Source organism: Netta rufina (genome assembly GCF_964035555.1).
Source record: "Netta rufina genome assembly, chromosome: 2".
In the NCBI taxonomy this organism is placed as follows: domain Eukaryota; kingdom Metazoa; phylum Chordata; class Aves; order Anseriformes; family Anatidae; genus Netta; species Netta rufina.
In genome coordinates, this window is record NC_140124.1 from 57820527 (window position 1) to 57838242 (window position 17716).

The window sequence follows — 17716 nt, forward strand, 5'->3', positions numbered from 1 at the left end:
CATGTACGGGTCCTAGCCCAGTGACATCTGGAGTACTTCTAGGGAATTTTGTGACAACTTCCTTTTCATTTTACATGGTAAAATATGACCTTTTTTCCAGCAGAGTTATTGCAGACTCCTTGTATTTGGATGTTTTTTCCCATTTCAGAATTTGTGAGAAAGTAAGATGAGTTACAGCTAGGTAGGTCGGTCTGTCGGCTTTGGGAACTTGCTGGTGTCTTTGGCATAATTAATGTACTGGACATAAAAACGGCCATAGACTGGCATGAGAACTAAGTAGTTACCACCGCATGCAAGGCATTGCAAGCTCTTTGATCTTTCCATGAAAAATGGTTTGGTACTCTGCACTGATCGCTTACCTTGCAGGTTCAGTGAACCTATTTGAGGAAACTATGTACAGAAAATATACATCACAATATGAAAAGCTCTCTGGCTTGACAGTCCACTTCTGCTAAGCCCCTCTTAAGCACAGAGTATTATTCCTGAGACAGTCGAAAGGATATATTTGCTGTTTCTTTATGAGATTTTTTTTTGTTTTAATGTGGCCCTTTGGAAGCTGGGCTGTGATGCAGGCTGTGGGGAGGTGCTGGTACAGAGTGGAGCAATCCTTTTGAACCTTGGATTGCAGCTCTGGTGACCTCACTCCTAGTGGCAGGGAAGCAAAGAAGACGTCCTATAGTTTTCTCAGGTAAAACGCTCACTGTTAAAAGCATAAACACAGTTTTTTCCCTCTACTTTGGGAGCAGGTTTTCATTTATCCTACTTAGGAGTTCTTACTCTTAAAATCTTTGCAATTCACCTTTAAAATACAAAAGGTGAACGTTCACACCTTCCTCCCACCTAGAGTATCCAATTACAGAAACATACAATTAGGGATGTTAATGACAGATTATTAGGCATTAACCTATAATGCTGTGCTCTAATAACAGCAAAAATGGGTCACACTGTGGGTATAATTATCTTGCTTCTCCAATAACATGCCCTAGTCATGCCCCTTTTCTGTGATATCCCTTGTCTTTCAGTAGAAAGCATAAGCAGCTGTATTTGTCTTCGAGGATGCTCTGGTAAGGGTTGCTGAACTGGCTGGCACATAAGCCTAGCCTTCAAAAATTCTTAAGAAACTGTGATGTGGCATCATTGCAACTCGGGAGAAGAGCAGAAATGGTTTTGGCATCTGCCTCCATTATCTGTGGTTAGGAAGACAGAAACCATTTCATCGAGGGGATACTTAAGAAACTGGGCTGCAGCATCATTGTAGCCTGGGAGAAAAGCAAAAAGGACTTAGTTCTTTGATGACTTAGTTCTATGATGACTTCGTTACCATAGTTAGGAAGATGGAAACAATTTCACAGAGGGATAAGCTGATGGATGGCAGGAGAAGGCTCCTCGGATCAATAGGAACGATAGTACTGCTGTTTCTGCCCGCACAGCACTGGGTGGTGCAATAGTCTGCAGGGGAAGAGGAGAAGTAGAGGACTGAAGCTAGGCACATAGGAGGAAAAGAAATGCACTGTAGGGGAACCATCTGTATGAGACTGTAGAACATGGGGAAGTAGATTGTGCCAATGGAGTACCAAAAATATATAAATACATTAAAATGTGCAAGTGAGAGTGCCCAAGAGAGGAGAAAAAGGAAACGAAACTAAAATATCTGTAGGCACCATGTTAGGCTTTGTAATAACTGAACAAGCCACCTGCATTGTAGCGTGTGGCCCCAGGAGATGTGATACAACTGAAAGAAAAGGTGCCTGCTTGCAGTCCTTAATCACCCTACTGACCACTTTCACTTTCCTTGTTAATTAGGTAGCAGCAAATGCAGAAGAATAAACTTAGCACATCTCTCTGGCTTGCTAGTAATATTCTTCATACACACTGTTGTCCTTTCAAAGCATTTTAACAGTCCACCTGGAGACCCCTGAGGGCACCATTTCAAAGCTGGCTGATAAGGATGTTTTACCTCCCTAAGTACCAAAATATGCCTTTTCTACGCAGCTGGAGAAGAACAAATGAGGAGAAAAAAAAAAAAAAAAAAAAAAAAAAAGCATTACAACTACTTCTGGTTTGACTCTGAATTAAGCAAATTTCTTTTCTACAAGTTGCTGAGCTTTTGGTGAAGGCAGGTAGTATATGCAAAGTCTTCAGTATTTCTGAACATGCTGGAAGGGGGCACAACTTGTGTTGTTACTTCTCAGAAATGTGGTAACTAGTATGTTGAGACTATTTCCTTGAAAAAGGGGAAAATAATACACTGAAATGACTATTCTGTCAAAATAGCTTCTGCTGTGCTTACCTCTTTTTGGTGACGGTACCAATGATGAAGGTATTTTCTAGACAGTGAATGTCAACAAGCTGTCTTTAAAATTTTGTCCTGGCATGTTCTTAGTGTAGAATTTGGCTGAGACCCAGATGCCTTATGGATCTGGGGAGATCAATGGATGGGTTGTATCTATCCATCTGAGCTAGCCAAATAGCAAGAATGTGAGATGCAAGCATGTGCTTGTGTGTGGTTTCCCTGACATTACCCTTACCTCCTGTGACTGCGGTGACTACCTGGGTGGTTTTCACAAAAGCTGAAGCTGAGGCCGACTCAGTTCCCACCAGCCTGAGTTGCAGAGGGGTTTTTGGAGGCTCCCAGGGCAATATTTCCAGCCTTGAATTCAGATGCTCAGCTCCAAGTTTAGGCCACTTGATAAGTTTTAATGCAATTTAATGATAGCCTTTTGCCACACATATTTAGCATGTCAGGCTGACACCTCAGGACTGCAGTGGTTTAGTGGTTTAAAGGCTGCAGTTGCATGTATTAGTGGCCTGTCAGTGTATTGTCTTGGCCAGGTAGGTAGTCAGCGGCCCAAATTGAGGTAACCAGCAGCGATCACAGTAAGCTTGCAGAGGTCAAGTATCTTCTCTCTGAATTCACAGCAATATTATTGTTTACTGTTTGGGCTGTGACAGCACCTGGAAGCCAGAGGTGCCGGTGGTGCCAGGAGGAGGAGGAGGTGCCTCCCCCAAAGAACCTGCAGCCCCAGCTTCCCCACTGCAGTCAGAGGCAAGTGAAATGGATGGTTGTAGCTTTGTGAAAATGCCCCTAGCTTCACTGCTCCCCTGCCTTTGGTGGAGGTGCCTGAGACCAACCTCTAGCACCAGTGGAAAAACAATGACCTACATGAATTGCAGAGACCAGAACAGAAGATCTGAATTTGCTGAAATTAGGGAGAATCTCTTAAGTCCAGCCTATTTTTAGAAGATCCTCTATGGAGAAAACAAAGTCTAATTAAAAACAGACTTTATCGTTGCAGTAACCCACCATTTCACATGTAACCCTGGGAGTCTTCCACCTCTCCGGGTTTGTTAAATCTCATTGTTAACTCTCTGCGTCCTCCTTAACTTCAAAGCCGTATCTGAATACTACCTTTTCCACCAGATCTTACTATTTTTAAGGCACGAAGTGAACATTGCCCTTATTAGGAAGTTCTGCTCCTTAATACTTATTTTTAGAGAATGTCACTTAAAATGATTTAATGTCTCTTCCTTTGGTAACTGTAGGCTTGGTGTTTTTACATGCGCTAATCTCCACTTAATCTTGAAGAGCATGAGGAAAAAGATCTTTTCACAGAATAGTATAGTTTGGAAACTGTGCTTTTTTTAATTACCAGTTGTGAAGAAATGTGCTTTTCCACAAGTTGACTTGCATACTTTTCAGTGGTATAACAGGTTCTGAGGAGAGATCTCTGTCACAGATAGCAATTTGAGCTTCCCTCATTAGGATGCAATTGCATATTGTATTTATAAGAGTCCCGTAAATGCATTGTCTTACAGTTACTCCCTTTGTGGCAAATGAAGTCTATTTTTTTTCTTTCTTTCTCTTTAATACCCTCTATACTTTGCAAGCTGTAAGTAATTTTCAGAAAGTCTCGGGACACGAGGCAAGTCTCTCAGCATGTCTCAGCTTCCCTTCTCTAATGTGCCACCTCTGTGGCATTTCAGCAAAGCACCCAATGGGAGCAGCAAGCAGTCGGCCAGAGGGCAGGGATCCTAATGATGAATCCTCACCGTCAACAATTCCATACCATGTTTCAGTCTTCCACAGGCTGACACCATTAGTATCTCCTGTGTCATCACCCAAAAGTCAGCAGCAGCTGCATGCTGAGGATGTTCAAGGATCTGAACACAACACTTGGACATCCGTCCCACGAGGGACCGTGATGGTAATGAAATAGATGGCAGCCCCCTGCGAGGGACCCACCAAAGCTCCAAGGACACCTGTGTCCTTGCTTTGGAAGCTCGCAGGCAATTGTGGGATTAAAGAGAAGGTTTACAAGGTCTTTGGAGACTTGTTAAAATGCACAGCTCTCTGACCCTTCTCCTACAACGTGCTGCGCTATGACTAGGCCAGGAGAAGAGCTGAGAACCGAGTAGAAGGCTAGCCTGGAGACAGGTAAGCCTGGCCACTTGGCTTCCCGGTGTGACAGCAAGCAAGCGATGGAGGTGTTCTCCCTGCTAGGGCGGCGAGGACCTCTGCAGAGGTGGTGCGGGCAGGTGACTAAAGCCCTGCAGGCGCTGGGTGACTCAGGCGCCCCAGCCCCAGCCCTCCGCGGCCCTGCCTCGCCGGGGCTTGCGACGGGCGATGGCTGTGGGCAGGGGAGGCGCGCAGGGCAGCAGCGCCTACCGGCCTCCACATTTCTTGGCTGCCAGACCACATTCCTGGATGGCACCGTCTTGACGTGCCATCCTCGGGGTGCTCGCAGCCCTCGACCCTCTCACAGCACACCATGTGTGGGCCGGGGCCTGGGGGGCCGGGACGCAGGGCGAGTAGAGGCAGCGGTGAGAACCGGCATGAGCACGTGGTCGAGTGGCAAGAGGTTCCTCTTCCTCTCCATCTGGCTTGTTCGGGTGCAGCCAGACCGTGAGACTGAACAAACCTCAAACCTGCTGACGGCAAATTGCAGATTGTCTGATTTCAGCCCTCTGCTAGGCAGGTCCCTTCAGCCTTGGTCAAAACCTCCTCGCTGGTGCAAGAGCTCCGTGTCCTTCCACTGCTACTCAGCAAACAGTCGGCAGCACCCCCTGGGCCCAGACATTTGTGTTCAATTACCTTGAATTTCATCACAGAAAGCAAATTTTGCCTGGCAGTTTCAGGCCGCAGCTTTGAAAGGGGAAAAACAAATGCCTCGGGTCACAGCCTGCTATATCTGATCAGCTCTCCAGATTTACGACCTTTTTTCCTGTTATGTGGTGTTGGCGTCAGGCATGTCCCTCGCTTTATTCTGCATCCAGCAGAAGGATCAGTGTAACAGGCTGCTGAGAACAACAGCAGTCGGCACACCAAGCTGGGTATGTCCTGCTCCTTGCAGGACACATCTTACAGGAAACGCAGATATTAATCAGACTGTGCAGTTCGAGGGGAAAAAAAATGCTGTAAATTGCGATCGAAGGAAAGTTGGAAACACAAGCCAGCAGGCAAAAAAGCTCTTGATGTCCTTGTGAGTTGACTGTCACCATTTCTCTGTAAAAAACACACTATTACTTCCTCTGCTGCAACTTCTCACGCTGCTCAAGTTCCTCAGGGGAAGTGAAGAAAACCCAGCAGAGAAGCAGATCAGGAGGGGCATAGATGATGCGGTTGTGCAAGTGGTACGACTTGGGGATTTGGGGCGTAAAACAGCCATAACATTCGTGTATTTATCTGGGTTGCTATCAGTGCTAGCTATCAACAGATTTTCAGCAAAATCAGCTGTAAACATGACCATTAAGACCTCTTAAAACCCAGTGAACTAGTTAAAAAAAACACCTTCCAATAAGAAATAACATGCCTTACAGTTGAATGCTAGTGCCTGTCAGTCAGTAGATGAAGCTTTTTACTGGGTTATAATCTTGCTTTCCCTCCAGCTAGAGCATGATGAAGAGATGGTGTATGGGAATCCTAGCAAAGAGGCGAGCTGAGGGAGGTAGCCAGTATCACACTGACCCAGCACCTGACATTCTCCTCTCCACCCTCTCTAAACTGTGGTTGTCAGCTGAGCCGTACCTGACTAATGCATACCTGAGGGATGCTGGAGGTGATTTGCACAACAGGACTCAAATGGCCTTGCCTAGGTCACATTTCCGTAACTGGTTTTGTGCTTCGGTTTGCTGAGCAGCTCTCACTAAGCGTAACACTTAACATCACACCACCGTGGCAGCAGGACTTCGGTGTGAAGCCTTCGGGCTTAGAAATCCCCACGGCTTCCCCATGTACTCAGATGTCTATGTTCCTGCATGAGAAAGGGCAGGCTTTAGTTAATCTTTCAATTGTTTAAGTCGCTGTTCAGGCCATTCCTCCCTATCATCCCAGCTGGGAGGGAAGCACGAGCATGAGGTGATGCTCAGACACTTGGTCAAGCCCTGTCCTGCCCCAGCCAGGCCTGAAGCAACATGCTGTTCTCCTGTGACAACTTCGCTCAGCTCTTGCCACCCTGCTGTGGGCAGGAGCATTAGATCAGGCTCGTTAGGCTTCATGGTCTCACTTCACCCCAACCACGGAAGCCTGGTAGATTGACTTTCTTGGAGGTATTCCTCGCTCTGCTGTGCCCTTCATTCAGATGCTGGGACTGGGACTCATGAAAAGAGCAGGCTGGTGGCAAGCAGGGGGGGTGCAGGAAGGAAGACAAATAGGCTTGCAAGAACCTTCCTGTTTACCACATGGCTTAGAAAAAAATAAAAAGAAAAAATGAACAGAAAAGAAAAAGCAGAATACACACACCCTAGCTACATTATCTTCGCTGGCATAGGGCTAGCTTGGCCTGGCAGCTTAAGACGTGAGGCCAAATTTGCCCCTGCCACAAGTGTGTTTACTTTAGAGGAGTTTACTCGAGAGAGAAATCTGGCCCCTCAAGCCTGAATACTTGCACTGTGCTAGCGAGCGCGCATGGGAAGCCTGAGAACAATGCGCTGGGCCTCTGGCTCCCCGCCACACTGGGGAGGTCATTTTCTTCTCGGCAATTAGTGAAGTGGTGGCATCCCTAAAAGGAGTGAATAAACACATTCAGGCCTGCTCGGTCCCCGCTTTGCTCTGTTCTCACCGTGATTCCTTCTGGGTGTGCGGTGGGGCCCCAGCCAGAGCGAGCCCGGTTGCTGTGTGCAGCGCTTTCATTCAGGCCCGCTTGGCTGGGCGGTCGGAAGGGGCTTTTGGAAGAGAGAAGGGGGGAAATAACCCTTTAGTTTGCTTCTTTTACAACAAATGTCTGTTCTTTTTCTTTTCAGGGAGGGGAAAGATGCCAGCTTCTCTAAGAAAACTGCGGCAAATGGCTATTTTTATGGGAGTGTTCAGCGGTGGGGGATGTGTGGTGATGTATAATCTTATGCAAAGTAAGTCTCGGTGCTGTTAGCAACCTTATTTCTCCTCTGCCCCTTTCATTTGCTTTTGTGTGGCAGGGAAAATAGCAGTGTGTAAGGTCTGAAAAGCACATGAAGTTCAGGGAAGTGTGGCTGAAACTTCTGGGTTCTGCCTCTGCTTTATTTAATCCCTGGGCTGATTCCCTCTCTAACGCGCTGCTGCACCCATTTCCAAAGGTGGGTGTTACACCGAAGGCAGACTGCTGTGGTCACTAGAAATGCTGGGAGGTTTCTTGGGGGCTAAGGTGAAACGAAAGCTGAGGCAGTCGCGTACATTTCATCCCTTATTGAGATTTTACAACGGGGCAGGAAAGAGAGAGCCACTTAAAGGAGGGTCTGTGAGAACGTATTCAAGTCTAGCAGTTTTTATCAGTAAATCTTTGTGGTGCTGGCCCGTAAACACAACAGCCTCTGAAGTGCTGAAGATTGTATTAATTTCTCCTGAAGACTATGACCTCAAGTGTGATCAACATTAAGAAGAGAAAGGAGAGAAAAGCTAGGCAGGTAACACTGCTGTTCACGGACAGACCTAATAGCCACGTCTTTGACTGAGAATTCAAAGTGTTAGCTCGAGTGATAGAATTCTTTTTAAAATTATTTCTAGATATTTAGCATCAGAAAAGAAATAGGGTCAAGAAGTCTGTAGGACCCCCAGATAGTCAAATCCTATCTCTCACTTGCTGGTACTACCACATGAGACTGCTTTTACCTACCCTTATATCAGAGGATGCTGCCAGAAAAGTGTAGCTGAGCCTGTTCCTCAAGCCCTGAGATAAGTTGTGAAACCTCCCCTTCATTTTACACGTATTAATAACAAATCAGACAAGGCTGGAAAGCAGGCTTTAATTTTAGTCAGCTCGTGCCCTCGAGCTTAGGAGTATATGACAGATATATGATCCTCTTATGCTTTAAAATATTGAATCTGGCTTTAACAAGGACATTAGCATTTTTTAATTTTCAGCTTCGGCATTGCTATCTGGAAATCTCTGAAAAAAAACCTCTCCCCTGTGCTGCTGAAAGTAAAGGAGCTCGTTGCCTGCATCACTGAGCCACGTAATCAGATGGCTCAGCACGGTGGCTACCTCTCGCTTTGCTGCAGAACCGATGGCCCCTGAGCACGTCCCTGATTACGCAGTGACAGGCCAACTGGGCTGCCGAAAGGAAACTTTCTACTGATGGCTATGTCGCTCTGTAGCCTCCAAAAGACAGGGAGGCCACGCTGGGAACCGTCCCCCCTTTGCCCACACTCAGGGCCATCCCAGTTCCTTCTGCCCAGTGTACTGAATGAGGGAGCAAACAGTTTCCATAATGGTGGGAGCGGGGGGAAGAGGGGTGCTTCCCTCCCCTTCCTTCAGGCTGAAATAGTTTGCATGCACGTGTTCTCTTTGAAAGCTTGTACAAACATTCAGGTAATCATATTTCTACTCTCCATCTTCGCCTCCACTCCCTCCCTTACGGGAGCAGTCTCCCTGGCCAACCCCAGCGTGCTTTCAGCTTTCCTACTGCAAGCAGGCTGACAGACAGATCGCTGGGCCTCTTGCATTCGCTACTCAAGGTGAGATGCTGCTGGAATGCCTGAGCTGGGGCACTGGGAAACTCAAACCATTTTCCCCTCCAACCTGGAGGCTAAGTACAACATACTTTTAACACGAGCTGGGTGGTTGCTTGCCACTGTCAGTAGGCACTAAAGGGTCAGCATGCTTCTGAGGATGGCCCAGGAGGACAAGAGGGCCTGGCCAACGCAGGCTGCAGGCCAGCAAAGCTCTTTCTGTGCCAACAACTAGATGCTGTCTGCTTGCAGGGGATGCCTCTAGCTAGGGAGAGTGGGCAGCATCCCTCAGCCTCATGCTCCGAGAGTAATACCAACAGGCAGAAGACCAGAAAACAACCATACACCTTATTTTAAGCTCTTTGGAAGACAAGAACAAAGTTACCAGAGTAGGATTTTAATACGTGCACATCCTTAGCTTGACACTGCCCTTCTTGATGTCAGCAGAAGGGAGTTAGGCTGGCATAAAGCATGTCTAGAAATCTCATCTGGCAAGCCATAAGATGTTTTTAGCCAAATCTCCACCTCCATAGGAAGGTCGGCACATTTCCAGCCTCGCAGTTCTGTGTTGTGCAGTGGTCACCAGTGGACAGCATTTCCTAGCTGTACAGAGCAGCCAGGCACTGATAAATAGCAATTTACCACAATTGTCCTCCATACGCCAGCACTGCGGCATCCAGTCTGCCGTGCTATTGTTGCTGGTTGACCATTAAATTTAATGGCACTTCCTTGTGCCTCCGTTTTAATATACCCTTCAGGAGAGTCGCAGCTTCACGGCTGCCACTTGAAAAGCTGTATCAAAACCACAGCAAGGGCTTCACAGCAGCAGCAGCAGCTGTTGCTGTCCCACATCAGTGTCTGTGGAATAAATATTCTCTATTCTAATTTTCTGTATCTCCTCTAAGAAGATTGAGTCACGTTCAGAACATTTGCAAATATTCATCCTTACGCCTCTTTGCCTTCTTTTTTACCCCCTCTTTTACAAAATATACGACAGACAGGGACACCCAGTGATAAGCCGAACTGTACATCAGTACGGAACAGGCTATCTGCAGATATTCAGAGCCCTTTTCACTTGAATGTACTGGGTAGAATTGCAGTCCAACACTGCTTCTTTGATACAAGGGCTCGTTTCCTCCTTCAGCCAGATTTATCCTACTAAGTAGTTTTGAACTGTGTTTCAGGGAGAGTGTGGGGGTCTGGAGGAAGTATCTTTAAAAAAAAAACAAAACAACACAAAACCAAATTGTATCTTTAGATCTTAAGTAGACAGTCTCCTCATTATCCTGTTTCTCTCATCTAGAAGGCTTTGCCAGGACCCAGTATTATCAGCAGGGTTTGGAGCAACTCAACAACAATCCCACTGCCCTGGAAGCCCTGGGTGCTCCCCCTCTAAAGGTTCACAACATCAGACTGACAGATGGGAGTAACCGCGTGGACACAGAAAGGGCTCAGGTAACGCTCTGGAGATTGTGTCACAGCTTCCCGGGGTGTCAGCACAGGTGAAAAGAGATCAGCACTGGGGTTTTCGGCAGGTCACAAGTGACCTGGGAGCAGAAGTCCCACGGTGAGGCAGTAGGATGGGCTGCCAGTTGATTTGGAGAAGCAACAGATTTCCAGGCATAAAGCTGTTGCTCTAACAAGAACTAGAAACAGCAAGAACAGCATCTGCATTTTGTGCTGCATGGGCACATCACAGAACGATAGAGGACCTTCCAAGTTAGTGAATCCCCCTCCTACTGCAAGCCACAAAACAATTTTCAGAAACATATTAAGCTCCAGCTTTAAACTAGCTGTTGCCTCCCTTCCCCCCAGGTATGTTCCGTGCTAGTTTTTAAAGCTTTGTTCAGGAGAGGGTTTTACAGCCACGCGCGAGGTGTGCTGCGGAGCTGCAGCACAAACGGCGTGTTTTCTAAAGCACCAGTAAGGCTGTGCCATGGAGGAGGACTGCCTGGCACGGGGCTGAGCGCTCACATTATTACATAGTCACCAGAGAATGCTGCGCTGGGCGCTGGATGTTGCACAAGGCTGACTTGCATCACCCCAGGGTTGGGCTGAGGCAAACCTCACAAATACAAGTCAACTTCCTCTCTGGGCCTGGCCATCTGAAAAGGGCTTTGCATTCTGTGTTTTTACCCAGAGATTTCACGTCCTTAAGAACAGGACTGGCTGTTCTTCCTTGTTTTTGCTAGTGACCCAGGACATCCTTAGAGAGCTCTTCAGGCAACTCGCTGAGGGATTGTGTCACTTTTGAATCATTTTGTTCCTTATGATTCTTCTATTTTTGAGACCTAGGGACGAAATAAGGACAGTAAAGAATGTGCCAGATATTGCAGGTGAAGGAGGAGACTGTCGGGGCAAGAAAACTGACCTTTAACCAACTCACATAAAATTGCACTTCCCATCTTACTCCAACCAGGTTTCACCTACGTAATACCCTAGGCCAAAATGTTACCCAGGTTTTAGAGGTTTTACCAGAAACCTTATCTTAGGCCAAAAATATGGGAAAAATGCACAACCCCTTGTGCTGATTGAAGAAAAAGAAGAGAACTTTTCCCACTCATATTTTCCTGTGTCACCCTTTGAGAATGACAGTCGCTTGAGTGACTCGGGGTGAAATCAAAACCCTGCCTTCTGCCAGACCTCACCCCAGACATAAACCACCAACTTTCCTTTCCACTTTTTCATGCTCTCAGTCACAGTGAACATTCATGTTTTCATGAAATAAACTAGTTAATCATCAGAGAGAGATTTACTGACTCCACAACATTCCTACCTCCTACCTACTGGTCCCGTTTGAGAACTCAGGGCATTTTCCATTTGTGGCTCCAGTACAACCAGCAAGCACTACACCTGAAACATTGCTTTTATTCAAATAGTAGACTGAGTGCAGTTAGCTAAGACCTGCAGCACTGAGCACAGCTTTGTTTATTAACTACCCTGAACGGTAGAATTTGTGGCACCGACAAAATAATTGAATGTCTTATTACCTCGATGCATCTTAATGGGCTGACTGATGTGTAGATAGTCAATCTACGGGCTTGTTATGGTTATGGGAAGCTCAAGCATAATGCAGGTCACCTCTGGATCACTATGCATTCTGGTGAGGAAAGGTGTTTGCTCATAAATATTTCAGAGAGCGAGTGGTTTTCCCTGGGGGCTGCAGCTGTAACACAGTACATTCTTTCAGCAGAGATTAATGTATGGCAGAACAGGCGTACTTGTATAGCCACGTACACGTTAGCCATTAGAGGAGCTTAGTGAAACTTTTGAAATGCGTTTAAAAAACAAAATGAGAGTTTAAGTTAAAAGGAGGCAGGTTGCTGCTTTGACTGTAAAAGGAGTAAATTTCCATTTCAGGAACACGCTTCATTGAATCTCTAACATACTTTTACATCTGCAGATAAAGTTACCTGTATCTGGAACAAAATCAGCGGGGTACCTCTACATTGACTCAGAAATGGACCACTCCCATCAATGGTGCGTACTGGGGGAAGTACTGGGAGAAACACAGATGTGGGGACAGAAGTGGTAGGAGAAAACAGGGGAGCAGGATAATTGGTTTAGTCATTGGGTTGCTGAGATCATGCATGCAAAGAAAGAGGAAATTCATGTCTGAGGATCTTGTGAAAGGTTGTTACCATCATTATGACAAAAATGTAAATTAGTTGAGAAACAGACTGAATACATCCCCATGAATACAAGTGTAAGAACAGCATGAGCCATTCATTTGGGTGAAATGTCTTCTACAAATCATAACTCAGTATACAGATAGATACTGTGAGCCAAGGGAGCATCTTGTTCCCTCTCACCCCTCTTCTCCAAGGAGATGTTGAGGCCACTTGAGTGGTGGGCCCAACTTCAGTATTAGGTATTGCACTAGGGGAGTTATCTTGCATGTTATATCAGAGCATATCAAGGTAAGCTAAAAATCAGGCATTTTTTTATTTCAAATTATATAATAAATATGGTCCTTATAGTTAAAAAGAAGTGCTAGAACAGATATGTTGCAATAGAAGCATGCTCTGACTCCGCATCACATAGCAATATTACATCTTTGTAGTACTGAAGCCTGAAAATCTCCCTTTTCAAGGTGAAACGCTTCTTGAACTGAGCATTACTACAGGAATTCAAAGTCCATCTTCCACTGCAAAAGAGGAAATTTTATTAGATGAAAATCTCCTCACATGCATTTATTCTTTGAGTTTGTTAGACACTTCTGATAGCTGTATTTAGAAACCCAGAGCTGCAACGTTTTTGCTCAGTTCCCACCAGCCATATGGTATTGTTGTCATTTCGTAATTAGATAACCACAACTTACTGGATTTCTGCTCAGAATAACTACGGGAAGCAAGGTTTAAAAGCATGGGAGGAAGGCACTATACTGAGACTTCAGAGATTCAGGGCCAGACCTGGCCTCCTTCCTAGCTGCCAAAGATACCCCCAGAGGTCCTCGGGCATCTTTTGTGCCCACCTGTGCTTTTCTGGGGATCTGCACCCTGACACGCTCACTCCTCACTATCCCCTCCTCACAGATGGAGGGAAATAGCAGTTCCTCCCTCTTTCACAGAACTAATGTGAGGACAATTGGAGATTTAAAGATGTTAAAATACAGTAGTAAGCAAAATGCATACGTATCTATCAGGGGTTTATTTTAAAGCGAGCTCTTTGCACATTTCCACCTGCAAGTTGAAAAAAAAAAAAAAAGAAAATGCATTTTCTGGCAAAATGATTTGTGGCAGACAAACCTGTCAAACTCAACTGCCACAGTGTACGCATGAGGCCTACACATGGATCCGCTTGGGGCTTGACAGCACGTTGTGTCCTTGCACCTGCCTGGGAACTAAAAGCAAAATCGTTTGTTCTTGTCTGCTCCACGAAGAAGAGTTCCTGAAATCCCTGGGAGGAATAGCAAACGCCTAAGTGGGCCATGCTGCTGTGGTCCTGTACAGCAGGCACACAGACCCAAGAGGCAATGTTAAATGGCGTGAAATGACACTGGGAGGTGAGCTCCAGAAGCACTTAAATGCTTCAGACTATGAGTGGACAGTCTGTCCATCAGTTTTTGTTGCTTTTTTTTTTTTTAATTTTATTTTTTAAATAGCCAAATAAAAGAAAAATGAGCTGGTTTGAACCTGGATGAGGGAATGTTTGCTGGTAGGCAGGCAGTGCAGGGACGGGGAGGGTGCAGAGCTCCCTGCCCAGAGGCGACGGAGGCCCAGGGGCTGGTGGACAGACCGCAGGCGAGGCACCGGTCCTGCCAAGCGCCACTTGCAGGCTTCTGCCCTGAGGTGAGCAGAGAAGATCCGAGACCCCAGGCTATGCCGAGGGGAGCAGCTTCTGCAAGCCCTGCGCTTGCTGACCGTCGGCAAGCGAGGTGGTTATTCTCAGTGGGTCAGATCGAGCCAGAGGGCTGGCAAGCGAAGAGCCTTGCTGTAGATTCATCGCAGAGAGGTGCAGCAGTCTAATTACGTAATTGTATGTACTCAGCACTGACTCCAGTAAGAGCAGAGCTGGGTGCCTGCCAGGAGCTTTAAAAATCCTATCGTAGTGTGCTGGGATAATGGTCCTTCCCAGCTGGAAAACCGGCACGAGCAGGCTCACAGAAGTGGTTTTGGAGCAGAGCTTTGAGGAAGCAAAAGGCTCCCCCTCTGCATCCAACAAACGCAGTTTTTCTTCTCCTTTGAGTAACCGCTGTCGTACCCTGTCAGTTTTTCAGCAGTCACACTGAGCGATTGCACAGTGTTCAAACTCTCCCAAGCTAGGATAATTCCTTAGCAACACAGCCCGGCTCCAAGGCTGGAGAGGAGCGAGGCAAGGAATGCACCGACAGGATGAAGGGGAAGAAAGGCGCGGGGTCGGCAGGGAGAGGGGAGTGACCTAGCTAAAAATAGCTGCCAGGATTTTATTCAGGTTGCAACAAACAGGAGCACGTATCCCAGAGCTTTAACTCTGGGCTGTGCTACTCCATTAGGGAAAATAGCTTTCAGAAACTGGCACTTGCAAATAAAGCTTTACAATAATTAGGTGATTTTATTTATTTATTTATTTTTAAGAGCAATGAATGCATGGAATGATTTGTTTCTCCATGCCAGCTGTTTTTACACCAATATTCCTGCTAGATTAACAGTGATTAAAGCTAGTTAAAAGCTCTTTTGGTTTGTGTCAGCTGGCGCCTTCAGGATGTCACCTTGAAGCTCCGGGATGGGCAGAATATTTCAGTCTACCATTCCCCTGTGAAAAGCATCAGTGTGCAAGGAGGCTAATGTCCAAGGCAGCTGCTTCTCCACCTCCTACTGAACCGAAGGAGCCATTAATTGATTGCATCACGCTGTGCACATAGATGCACGCTGGTGTTGCAGAGGACAATGTCCCCGAAGTGGATGCTCTGAAGACAGTTTCGTCTCCAGCACTGACCTGTGTCATTATTGTCATGCTTGTATGTTCAGCAAAAGCCTCAAATAAAGATATCGCAACAAGAGTTGCTCTTCCAAAGGCCGTGTGTTGTGTCCTGTGTATGCTGGTATTATGAATTTGAAGGAAGCAAACTGCCAGGAAATTGGGCTTTTCTTACAATTACAGACCTAAATCTGGACATTGGGGTTACTCTTTCATGGCTAGAGGACTTAGTCAGCTTCTCAAAGCAATTCCCTCACCGCTTCTGCTTTCCCTGTTTCTCAGCAAGGTGTTACCTAAAGCAAAAGGGAGGAGCAGCCAAGGTGAAGCTCGGGCAGCATCCCCCTCCACTGCTAACGAAGCAGTCCCATATCAGGCAGATTTGCACCATCAATTGTCATTAAAAAGCTCATAAGATAATAAAGGCCACCGACCATAAGCCTCTTCATTCCAGGAAGAGGCTCACTACACGACCTGCTGATGCTGAAGATTACTCGGAACAAGCCACTGTTTCATATCAGCACTGCCAAAGACAAGCTGGGGAGAGCACATTAGCTCTCCCAGCCCCATTTAGGGAGGAAAACACTCAGGAGGTGCAAAACAGGTAAAATACTGCCATGGTACAGCCAGACGAGAAGAGATTTTGCTACTTGATTTTGCCACTGCAGCAGCCCGGCCAACAGAAGTAAAGAACTGCCCAACACCAGAAGCAAGTTAGGGAATATGCAAAAACAAAACAAACCAAACAAAAACACACTGCTCATTCTACTGCCTTGCAAAGGCTAAGGCACAGGCTGAGAAGGTGAAGAGACACAAGTAATTGGCCTGCTTTAATTCCTTGAAGTAGCATGCAAGCCACTGAAAATATCCAAAGTATTTTTCACTACTGTAACAGAGCAGCTTAATCAAGATGCAGCTGGTGAAAACCTAGAGCTAACACCACTCAATTCCCTTTTTTTTTTTTTTCTTTTTTCCATTTTTTTCACCTCTCTATCCTAACGTTCAACTTTTACTGCTAGTAATGATTATTAGTGAAGGGAGAGCTAGAAGAAATGATCATTAAAAGACCAGAAAGCGCTGCCCTGCTCAGCAATGATCCAGCATACTGGACAGTGTGGCTTTTGAAGAAGTCTGAAGAGCGAATGCCAAAGCAAACGGAGGGCTGGACTAAAGATCCACAGCAAAACATCTCTGTGATGAGCCATTGTAGAAGGAAAACACTCACGGGATCTAGCTTGGGGGTTACAAGCGGCTGCCCAGGATGAACACCACCTGCGAGACTTGATCCAGCCTGTAGGGATGCCCAGCACACCTGGCAAAGGATTAGGATGCATCAAGGAGAGACAGCATGTCCCAGCTTCAAGATGAAATCACTGCCATATGCTTTCACAAAACAAAACAAACAAAACACACAGCACATGATTTAGAAACATTCACCTTGCACTGCTGCAGCCCACGCAGTGAGAAATCCAGCCGGAGATCTCCTGGCACCTGGGAGGTTGGGCAACTCTGGCTTTTGGTCAAATGCTGAAGACCAGGACCTGGTATGTGCTGCTGTTCGCCTTCTCTTTGTCCCTTCAGGGAAATGGAGTTTTTGTACAAATTGTGCCTCTCATGTTCCCCCTAGAGACCTAGGGCTGCCCTTTGAGCTGCAGGCACTCCTAGCCAATCCATCCTGGCCATCCCAACCAAACCATGGGTTCATCATTGCCACGAGGACACGCAGTATCATCGTGTTTTGCCATTTTTTTCCTCCAACTCCAGTCTTTAAGCCTGGAGAAGGAAGAAAGGGGTGGGTGGGGTTGGAAGCCAACAGATGAGGGGAGTGGGACAAGAGGAAAGTCGCACTAAAACCCCTGCACTTGTTTTACGACCTATCGTCTGCAAACACTGAATTTCTTACCTCTTGACCTTGAAGAGCCTCAGAAGCCACTTCCTCTCTGTGTTTCAGCTGTTTTAGGCTGCACGTATTCAAAGGGAGCACAAAGCAGCCGGCTGGTGTGCTGAGGAGCTGCTTCAGCCATGTGGCTCCCATTAAGCGCGCCGCAGCCCACGGCTGCTGCTCACAGAGAGGACGCAGGTGCAGCAGGGGCAGCCAAGAGGCTTTGCAGCACTCCAGGAAAAGGAGGAGAGCAAAGGTCTCAAAACCACTAGCAGCTGCTGAAAACCCAAATAACTTCAGGAGGGCTCCTAAGCACCCCTCGTCCCCTCACAGTCTTTTCCACTGAGGAACTGGGGAGCAGATTGGGTTGCATTTAACTTTTTCATCAGGTTGTTGGAACTCTAATTCATTGTAATTATGTCATGTTGTATGCCACTAGACACCGATCTGGACAATCATTTCATTTTTATTAGGAAAACATTCATCTTTTGTTAGAAGACCCCCAAAAGAAAGTTATG

The 17716-nt window shown here is 46.5% G+C and overlaps 1 protein-coding gene across 2 annotated transcripts in view; it reads left to right on the forward strand.

Annotated features, from left to right (window-relative positions):
• COA1 (cytochrome c oxidase assembly factor 1) overlaps nt 1–15401 on the forward strand; it is a 52613-nt gene extending 37212 nt beyond the window's left edge. For both annotated transcript variants that reach the window (XM_084281924.1, XM_084281925.1), the window contains exons 2-5: nt 7240–7344; nt 10224–10375; nt 12324–12400; nt 15090–15401. In XM_084281924.1, coding sequence (XP_084138050.1) covers nt 7251–7344; nt 10224–10375; nt 12324–12400; nt 15090–15186 — 420 coding nt within the window. In that variant the 5' untranslated portion in view covers nt 7240–7250 and the 3' untranslated portion in view covers nt 15187–15401. The remainder of the gene's footprint in view (nt 1–7239; nt 7345–10223; nt 10376–12323; nt 12401–15089) is intronic.
• The last annotated feature ends 2315 nt before the right edge of the window (nt 15402–17716 follow it).